Genomic DNA, 10,268 nt, shown 5'->3' on the forward strand with positions numbered 1-10,268 from the left:
TATTTATGTATTTTTTTAAATATATATATATATTTTTTTTTTTTTTGTGTGTGTGTGTGTGTTTTTTTTTTTTTTTTTTGTTTGTTTGTTTTGTTTTGTTTTTGTTTTGTTTTTTTGTTTTTTTGTGTGGGTGTGTGTGCAAGTTGTGAACGAGAACGTCTGCTGTCTTGATCGTGCCGGGAAGGTACCCTTATCTTGACCTTATTGGAATGAAGCTTACTTTGTGTTATCAAAACCTTATCTAGCATCAACTAACATTTATGTGTCTCTACCCTTGTTGTGTTTTGCCTGTACCGATCCCATTAAAGTATGAAAATTCAATAAAAAAAAATAAATAAATAAAAATTAAAAAAAAAAAAAATAAAGGCAAAAAACTGTCAATATCCTTTTTAATGATAAAGGGGATTCAAAAAAGTAGAAATTATCTCCATTTTTATTCAATTTAAAAACATTTTTTAAAGATTTGTACTCGAAATTGTATTGAATTTTGGCTGGCACAAGAATGACGTCGACGCACACCATTCACGACTTACAAGGGCCATCATCTGAGCGGCAGCCATTTTGACGCTTTCGTCTTTGGTGGCTCAAAACGTAAATTGAAGTCGTCTCGTTGTGGCCGCAGTTCACCACGGAGAGCCCGAGCGGTGGCGGCGGCGGGCGAGCGGACTCTCAGGCGGCCCAGCAGTCCGGTTTCCAAAGCCTCCTCAACAACCAGAACCAGAACCTCAACTACGGCGGCGGCGACACTCGCCACAACGTCCCCAACATCATCCTGACCGGTGAGTTTGGCGTTTTCTCCAAATGTGTCATAAAAAGAGACGCGCACCGTGATCCAATAATGCCTGACTGCAGCCCAGAGCCAAACGACAGCCGCGACAAACCACGTCCACGTGATGCTACGCTGGTACAGTCTGATGCGTCTCATGTATGTTTATAGATGTAAATGCAAAATGACAGCCGCCATTTTAAAGCAGTCGAATTCTCAGGCAGGCTCTGTTGTAGCGAACCTAAGGTGAGTCTTTTTTTTTTTTTTTTTTTTTGTCAGCAATGCCAAGTAGCTGTAGCAGCTGTAGGAGTAGCTCTACCAATTTCTCCAAGGAGACGTCGCAACAATAATCACACAACTCCATTATACCAATCAGACGCAAGCTTGCCGTTCTAGCTTCACACCAGTCTGCTCAATCATGTGCTGTCTTTAGCACCGTAAAAAATGATTTGATATTGAGCGCTGCTCTCAACATGACTCGAAAGTGCGGATTTCAACCTCTTTCCCAGTTTTTATTTGGCACTGACTGACCACGAAAAACCAGATATATGATCCTTTTAATTTCTAACTAGTAAATGTGACGGAACTCTTCACTATTTAAACTAAGAACTATTTTCTCCACCAGAGGGCACTCATGCTCTTTGGACGAAGAATACCTCATGTTATGTTTTTTTTTCATTGGAATTAAGATTTTTTTTTTTTTTTTTCTTTGGCTTGATGTGGTTATGTAATGTGTTACGGTATCATTATAACAACGGTTCATATAGGTAGCTTTATGCTCAGAAAAAAATCAAAAATAAGCATTTACTCAAAAGTTAGTCTTGAGTATTCACTGGATACTTTTTTATTTGAGTACTATTTCTGGATGACTACTTTTCCTTGAGTAATATTATTTTGAAGTAACGCTACTCTTACTTGAGGAACATTTTTGGCTACTTTACCCACTTCTGAGTAAGAGTAGCATTATTTCAAAATAATATTGCTCAAGTAAGAGTAAAAGTAGTCATCCAAAAAATGTACTCAAGTACAACTAAAAAAGTATCCAGTGAAAAGAATACTCAAGTAATGAGTAACATTTTGACTAACTGCTTACAAACTTATGAACTGTTATTGTTATGAGACTACAATCACCCATTACATAACCACATTAAGTCAAAGAAATGAAAAAATATTTCATTAAAGGGAGAAAAAAAGCAGTAATGAAGCATTATTAGTCCAAAGAGCATGAGTGCACTGCCCTCTAGTGGAGAAAATAGTTCCTTGTTTGAATAGTCAAGTCCTTCATAGTTACTATTATGAAATTAAAAGGACCATATCTTACTTTTTCCAGGGTCAATCGGTGCCAAATAAAAACAGGGGAAGAGTTTTAAATCCGCGCTTTCGATTCACGTTAAGGGCATCATTGAACGCCAAGCTTGCGTCTGATTGGTGTTAGGGAGTCATGTGAAATTAGTAGCGCTACTCTTGGCAATAGCATTGCTAGCAAAAAAAAAAAAAAATCTAATATTTAGAATAAAGAGGAAAAATGTAAGGAATCTTGTGTAGCCCAAAGTAGCGGAGTAAGTGTAGCGTTTTTTCTTCGCAAATCTACTCAGGTAAAAAGTATGGCTTAGTAAAACTACTCTTAGAAGTACATTTTTCTCTAAAAGTTACTCAGGTAAATGTAATAGAGTACATGCAACGCTTCACTACCCGCCTTTGGAAATAAAGCAATAACGGGAGCAATTTTAATGACATGAAATGCCTTCCAAACATAGCAAAGGTTACAATTTAGGCACACCCCTTTGTCTAGTTAAGATTAGAGTCAGGAATTGGGCTTGTCCCCGAAACCCTTTCAACCTCACATAGTAAACCAATTGTTTGCGCCACTGTACCAACCAAGAGCAGGCGTGGTTTGTAACGGCTGTCGATTGGCTCTGGGCTGCAGTCAGACCCTTCTCTCATGAGCCGACAAGGACGGACGGAAGGCGTCGCTCCTCACAGTGTGTACCGTATTGACCTGAATATAAGACGGCCCTGATTATAAGACAACCCCGTTTTTCAAGACTCAAGTTTGAAAAAAGACTTTTTGAACACCAAATGAAATTTATACAGAAAATAATTACAGTACATCCTAAACAAATGATTATAACAATATATTTGAGAGAAAAAGCATGTTATTTTGCCTCATTTAAATCTTAATATCTGAACATTTAAAGATGTAAACTAAAGTGCAATCACATTCGTGCATGAATGGCTTCTGGTTTTTGAAATGTAAATAAACCAATCTATTATGATAAAACAACAAAATTGCAAAGTGAAGTCTAACTGTAAACTGTAGTCTTGAAACAAATCTGAATAAGGAAAAACATTGCAATAAAATAATGCAAACTGGTTCAACTTAAGAGTAACTGAGATTCTTCGTGCCAGGTGTTCACTTTGGCCTGGGGAGTCAAGTTCAGCATTCGCTTCAATGATATCTAGCGTCGTGCCGAATATAAGACAACCCCCACTTTTTCAGTCTTATTTCAATGCAAAAAACACCCGTCTTATATTCGGGCACTTTAAAATCACTGCTCAAACTATTTTCAGACGGCGGGCTTTTATGTTTTTCTTCCCATTTATAAACATTTGTAGTGCAGTCCATTTCATGTGCATATTATGTAAACATTCTTTAATTTGTTCTTTTGTATTTTGTCATTTTAAAACGGATGGAAATAAAAAGGGGAGATGGTAAGATAGTCTTTTTTTTTTTATCATTTTATATTTAATTTTTTAATGAAATAGAGACAAACTAGAATGTTCTGTTTTTACTTTTTCATTCTTTTGTTTTGGGTAAAACATGGTAAATCATAGACTTCATAATGTATTGACGTAACACGGGGCCGACAAATAGGGGGCCTTTTTCCGTTGAAAATTTGTGTGAATAAATGCTCCAATCCCCGAATTCTTTTCTCAGTATGGACGTAAAACAGTCTCGATTATTGGTCAAAACCAAAAAAAAGTGCAGTTAGCATTTATTTTACGTAAATATTGAGAACTATGATGCCAATGCAGTTGCAGCTAATTTCTCCCATTGATTTTTTTTTTTTCACAATATTTCAAAATGCATGCATGGTACGAAAAATATAATAATGACGTTGAATCCTCGAACAAATCACTCCTGAGACTCCTTACGGTTTGTATGCAGTACAGCTTTGGTACTTTTTCAACAGAAATCTGGCGTTAGATCGCTGCGTGCGCGTGTTTGTGAATAGCTCCTCTTGATGTGGGTGGCCCCCGACTTGAATGCGAGGCACAGTGCATAACTGATCTGACCCATCAGTACATTGTGAAGTTTATGGGTAAATATTCTCTTAATTAATTTAATTTTGTTGTTTGAATTTAAATGTTCTTTTTTTCCGTATTGGTGTTTTTTTTTTTATAAAATAGAGCTAAAAGTAATTGTTTATTTTTATTTTTTTGGGGTGGGGGCTGGCAGTAGAGTCTGGACGTAAAGGGGAAGTTCAGAATTTTTGACATTTCGCTTAATCTTTGAGTTAGCGCGGCTTTAATGAGTCGGTAGAGTTGATTTCAACCAATTCCGTACAGTTTGTCAGTTATTTGTTAAGTTTCAGGGCTCCGGAGTGGCTGAGCTTGCCCGAGTCAACGGTGCGTGCTTAGCATGCCACTAATAAACGATATTAACAGATTTAACATAGTCGAATAAATTCAAATTGCACATCATTGTCGGAAATACCTACGCGGCCAAAACAAGGTCACACCAGACTGCTTCGGCCACTCGTGCTCAGGATGGATATCACTCAGCCTTGCTTGTCTGGGCAGCCTGTTCCCTGCAGAGCTGCTGGATTACAAATGTTGCTGTTCATACTACAATTATTTAATTTTTAATTATTGTTGTGCGAAGCAGGCACCATTACACGAACCTTCCCGATTGGATAAAATGGATTTTATGCTTATAGTTGTGAATGATGGTAAATGGGTTTAAAATATATACATAATTTTAACCCCCGTTACATCGACAAGTGAAATTGCCCAGTTTTAAATTTTAAAGTGAAATCACCATTTGTGGGTTTTTTTTTTGTTTTTTTTTTCATTTGGATGTTTACTCACTGAAGTAACATTGACCTGTTTTTTTTTTTTAACCCGTTTTAAATAGTCAGATTTGTATTAATGAAACATTTGAACACTTATTTTCGGTGAAGTGATTAGTGGGATTATTTTAAATTGGGATTTTTTGTCATAGAGTATGGAACCCCAAAAGGGTCAAAAATTAAATACTAAAGAAAACCAACATTTGGAAATGAATACCATTCGGTAAATAACAGACAAATTGTGTAATATGGCCCTTAAATTGTAAATGTAAATTTAACTCGAATTAAGTTTAATTTTGAAATCATTTTTCAACACCTGCACATTCCTTGGGTTGGCAAAAAATGTCAACATTTAGCCTGAATCGTAGCCACAGTATCATGGTTTGTTAGGCAAGATGGCCGCCATTAGCTTTACGTAGACGGCATACGGTGATCTAGCGCTCCGGGATGACTTTTTTTTTTTTCTTACGCCGGCGTTTGTCCGCAGGAGACTCCCCGCCAGCTTTGTCCAAAGAGATTACCAGCGCCCTGTCCCACGTGCCGGGTTTCGAGATGGACCCCTTCTCCCTGGACGACCCGCTGAGGATGGACGCCTTGGCGCTGGACATGCTGGAGGGCGACCTGATGCTGGCCGACCCCGCCGTGGAGGACTCCTTCCGCTCGGACAGACTCAAGTGAGACGGAAGAGAAAGGAAGGAAAGCGGCTGCGGCCGCCGACCCCCTTCCTCACAAATCAAGTCGATCGGGGAAAAAAAGGACGGACGGCTCTCCTCGCCCTCACCGCGCCCCGAGGGCATTAAGCGGCCCAAAAAACGCTTCCCCCGCGTTGTCGTGTTTCTGCCCGGAAAGTTCTGAGCAGCTCGAGGTCCGCGGGCCGCCACGCTTTTCGCATTCGCTCGGCTGAACTGGCGGGCCGCCGTCACATTTCGGCGACGGCGATAGACGTCCGATCCGTTCGGACCGATGACGACGACTTGAAAAGTTGAACCCGTAGCGGGAAAGATCCGACGGGAGGAACCTTATAAAAATAGACGGCCGGCGATCGTACGACGGCTCTTCTCGTCACCGACCCGTCCGTGTCAAGCCGCGTTGTGTCATCACGGTCAGGAACGGAGCAGTAACATCTGTCCCCATCAAAAAAAAAAAAAAAAAGATGTGCCGTATTTAATAGGGACGGAAAGCTCTGGGTAGTTTGCGATACGATTAGCGATACAAGGCTAACAATCTCACGATATGGCAATACAACAATCATGAGTCAGGAAATGGTTTTACTTCCTGTTTTCGGGGCATTTATGGATCACGTCCTTTTGATTTGGGGTTATTGAACAGGAAGTTGTCAGGGAATTTTTGAACTCTGAGACAAGTATCAACAAATGGCTCAAATGAGAGAAAATAATCAGACTCAGCTAAGGATTGCCTACTTCAAGGACTTTATAGATAAACAAGATATATGTATCTCAAGGGTACAAACAATGTGATCCTGTGACCACGCAGAAGTACAAGTAGATAATACAAGTCAAGCCTCTACATACTGAAGAAAGGGCGTTAGCTAGGCTTACTATGAAACGATACTTACTATGAAAGCAGAAATGAAACTTATTACAGCCCAACTCTGGTGATTTTCCACAGAAAAACATCCTGCGTTACGACCTCGAGCACTAGCTCTAGCTGGTACGAGAGGGAGTCAAATCAGATAAGGTAGTCAACAGATACCCATTGTAAAATGTTCAAAGGAATATATGAAGCACACATATTTGGATCGCACGAACATGAATACAGTCTCACATGCAAGCATATAGTTTCACAGCAGTTAATAAGTGTGTTTTATAAGCACGAATACAATATTCTTTCACAGAAGTGACCTGAGAATGTCCCCAAATGTGACTCCAAATCGACATAAAGTGACCTGTAAATGCTCCAAAACCGGTGCTCCCTTTCAGTGCCTTTGATGGCGCTAGACTGCTAATCCGGTCTAAATGAATTAGGGCTGGACCTATCAATTATTTTAGTAGTTGATTCAGAATATTTATTGTCATTGTTACAAAGAAAGCACAACGAAACTTTGTTTGGAGCATCCATCCAGCTCATACAGCTAAGTTGGTAAAGTGCAAACCCATAAAATAAATACCCATCAGTACCAAGTGTAAACATTGACACAGTTTTGGACATATGTACAGCAAAGATTCAACAGCAGCATGAGGTCGTGTCGCTGTTGAATCTTTGCTGTACATATGTCCAAAACTGATGAACTAGGTAGGTACTAGTAGGAACATAAAAAACTAGGCAGGACTGAACGGGCCCCCTCGCAGTTTGGCGCAGCTCTGACGTCACGCAGGTCAAGTCCTAACCAATCATCTTATGAGAACCTAACATGCTCGAAACTCACCTCTTTTTTGAGATTAGAAATACATTCACGCAACTAGGAGAAAAAACCCAATTGGAGAGAGTACTACCAAAAAGGGGACGCTACTGAGCTGTGCGACCACGCCCTTATTCAAAACCAAAATGTATCTTGGAATTGAGCCCATTTCTGTACCTTTTAAGCTGCCTAAGTCCCTGAAAAAGTCTTCCTTTTAACGGTGAACAAAGGGTGGTCACGGCAACCGACAGACGTGGACGTTGTTCCTGTTCCCACTAGGGGGCGCCAGGCCTAATGGGTAATATTTTAATGCAGTTGTGTTCAGGCTGGGATACCTCTCATACATGCCAGATATGAAAAAGACTGCACCTTGTATCATGGAGTTATTAGTCATTCACTGAATTTGCCGTGTTGCCACAAAATGACTGACTTTGGTCAGGCCGGTGAATGAAACCTCACCATTTTAATAATTAAGATATATGTCTCATGAACAGTCTCACCAATTTTGAAGAGTAACTCCTGAGGCGCCAAGGTCTTAAATGCGCACCCTGTAAATCTGTAAAAATTTCACATTCAATCCAAAATACCTGATTTCCTCTTGTGTTTGGAATATAAGTGCAAGAGACTTTTTGGAGCGGTTTTGCACAACATATCGACTGTGCAAATTTCATCGCACTACATTAAAAAAAAAAAAAAACTTGGAGAGGCCTATTTGAAAAATTCAAGGAGGTGCCATTGGGCCATTTTGTTACATTTTTTCGCAGTGTTGCAAAGTTATCGAAATTTACGCTAAGCCACATGTATGTGCAGATTTTGGTGACTTTTCGAGCATGTTCAGGCCTCCAAATGGGCAGTTTTCATTTGCTATGAAAAAAAAATCCTTTGCATTCCAATAGGGCTCTCGTACCAGTTGGGGCTCGGGCTGTAATTAAAATGAGCTGAGGATCTAGGTACATCAAAAGAACAATTGGCTAACTTATATAGCAAAAGTCTGCTAGCTTAAATGCTATAAAAAGCTTTTTTTTTTAAAAAAAAAAAAAAAAAAAAAAAGTGCTCTTAACAAAACGTCTTAACACATTCCCACAAAAAGTGGCTAAATATACCTGTAAACTAAATTACAAATGCATTTTAAAAAAAAACAAGCTAAATTTTTGTTTGAGCTAATGTTGGTCTTAACGGGGAGCAGCTGGATTCAGCCATGTAAAATGAGTTATGTCATATTCACTTGCCACTAGAGGGCAGTGTATCCACCAAAATCAGTCAAACAAAATGCAAACACTTTCAAGGCAAACGCCACTACGAAACGAACTTTTAACTCGCGCCATTTACAAGCAATTGTCATCCGTCAGGGGTTCCTCCCGGTCCAAACGGGTCGGACGTCCGGTGCCGTCGACGGCAGCCAATGAGATCATGTGCCAGGTTGTCTCGCTGGCAAAAGTGTACTCGTAGCCGGACTACTATTTTCCGTACTCGCCGCTTCGCTATGCAACCGCCAGAGGGTTTTGATGGGGGCGGGATCACGATTGGCCCAAATGCGACGGGAAGCACGTACGCGCGCTGGCGTGCGCACACTCAGGAAAGTCCTCGCTCAAGCTCATCTTGGAACGGATTTGAAAAATCTCTCTCTCTCTCTCTCTCTCTCTCTCTCTCAGGCGTGTTTGAACAGCAAGTTGAAAGTGTGACGCTTTTATGCAAGCAGTGGCGGGGAATGGGCATCGTGGACGTTTGCAGCCATATTTGCTATTTTCACGTCACCTTTTTACAAGTGGAATGTTCTAATGCTTTTAGGCTGAAATAATCATTTGTAATAAGCAGGGACATCTTTGTACATTTGAATGTTTGCAAAGCAGCTAACAGAGATTTATAAAACTGTTACCTTATGTTTTCGTTTTTTTTGTATGCAGTAAATAAACTGTCAATTGTCACACGCAGACTGGAGCGTGCTACTTCAAAATAAAAGCAGCAGTACCGAAAAACAAAAAGCACCATTTGGAGAGGATGAAAATGAAGATTTGGAATTGAAATCAATCCAAATGAGTACACATTTAAAGATTTCAAAATTGAGATTCTGAAATACTTCATGACAAAATGGCAAGCTTGTTTAGTGCTCTTGTTAGTATTTGAGTACATCTTTATTATGTTCATATTAGGGCTGCAGCTATCATTTAGGTAATCGAGTAATCAGATTAGGAACATTTAATGCGTTGCAGAATAAGTTCAAGGATATGCAAAACAAGTGTTTATGCTTGTGATATTTTGGCTTGCTAAAATTACTCATTGAAAAGAGCATTAAATGCCAATACCTGAGTTTCTTCAAACTATGCAGAATTACACTTTCACAAGAGCAATCACATGCATTTAAAGCAAGGGCGTAGGTTTGGTCTCAACATTGGTAGGGACAATATAACAGCATAATCTGCATGTACACTTTTTGCTAGGGATGGAACATTAATAAGACCAAACAGATTGGGTGAATGGGAGTAAGGGCTACCTTTTTCACAAATATCAACCTAATTAATTGATATAAGGAATTAGGGGTGCTCATTTCGTCGATTGTAACGCTAGTGTGGGTAGCTTGCGGCATCCAAAAATATTTTTTAATGTACATAGATTATGATTATGTTGTGTCTATGTTGTCTTGTGTGAGCAATATATGAGGTTATGCAGCACCCGTCTCTCTAAGCAGCTTTTTGCTCACGTTTTTCTGGTTCTGTTGTTTCCAGCGGAGTTCACTACATTTCTTACAATTTAATTAACAGTAGAAAATACAAACAAGGGCACTTCTCTCTAAGCAGCTTCCTTCTTGAGTTTTGCGGGTTAGCAAGTTCACACAGTTTATAATAGTAATAGACAAATGATAGTATTTACAGTGGCCGCAGAGAGTTTGGGGGGGGCGCGAAACATTAACGTCTTCCTTGGGGGGGGGGGGGGGGGGGCGCAACAGAAAATAATTGAGAAGCATTGGCATAAACATATTAGCCAAAAAAAAAAACAAACAAAAAAAACATTCCTTACGTCCTAACGGAGCAACTGGATTCAGCCATGTTAGATAAAGCACCACCAGAGGGCA

The 10,268-nt window shown here is 39.7% G+C and overlaps 1 protein-coding gene across 2 annotated transcripts in view; it reads left to right on the forward strand.

The window, feature by feature from the left end:
- The window catches only part of LOC130914267 (CREB-regulated transcription coactivator 2), a 31,624-nt gene extending 22,422 nt beyond the window's left edge, over window positions 1-9,202 (forward strand). For both annotated transcript variants that reach the window (XM_057833290.1, XM_057833291.1), the window contains 2 exons: window positions 623-779; window positions 5,327-9,202. In XM_057833290.1, coding sequence (XP_057689273.1) covers window positions 623-779; window positions 5,327-5,517 — 348 coding nt within the window. In that variant the 3' untranslated portion in view covers window positions 5,518-9,202. The remainder of the gene's footprint in view (window positions 1-622; window positions 780-5,326) is intronic.
- Window positions 9,203-10,268: the final 1,066 nt, after the last annotated feature.

Source organism: Corythoichthys intestinalis, chromosome 4, assembly GCF_030265065.1.
Source record: "Corythoichthys intestinalis isolate RoL2023-P3 chromosome 4, ASM3026506v1, whole genome shotgun sequence".
Taxonomy (NCBI): domain Eukaryota; kingdom Metazoa; phylum Chordata; class Actinopteri; order Syngnathiformes; family Syngnathidae; genus Corythoichthys; species Corythoichthys intestinalis.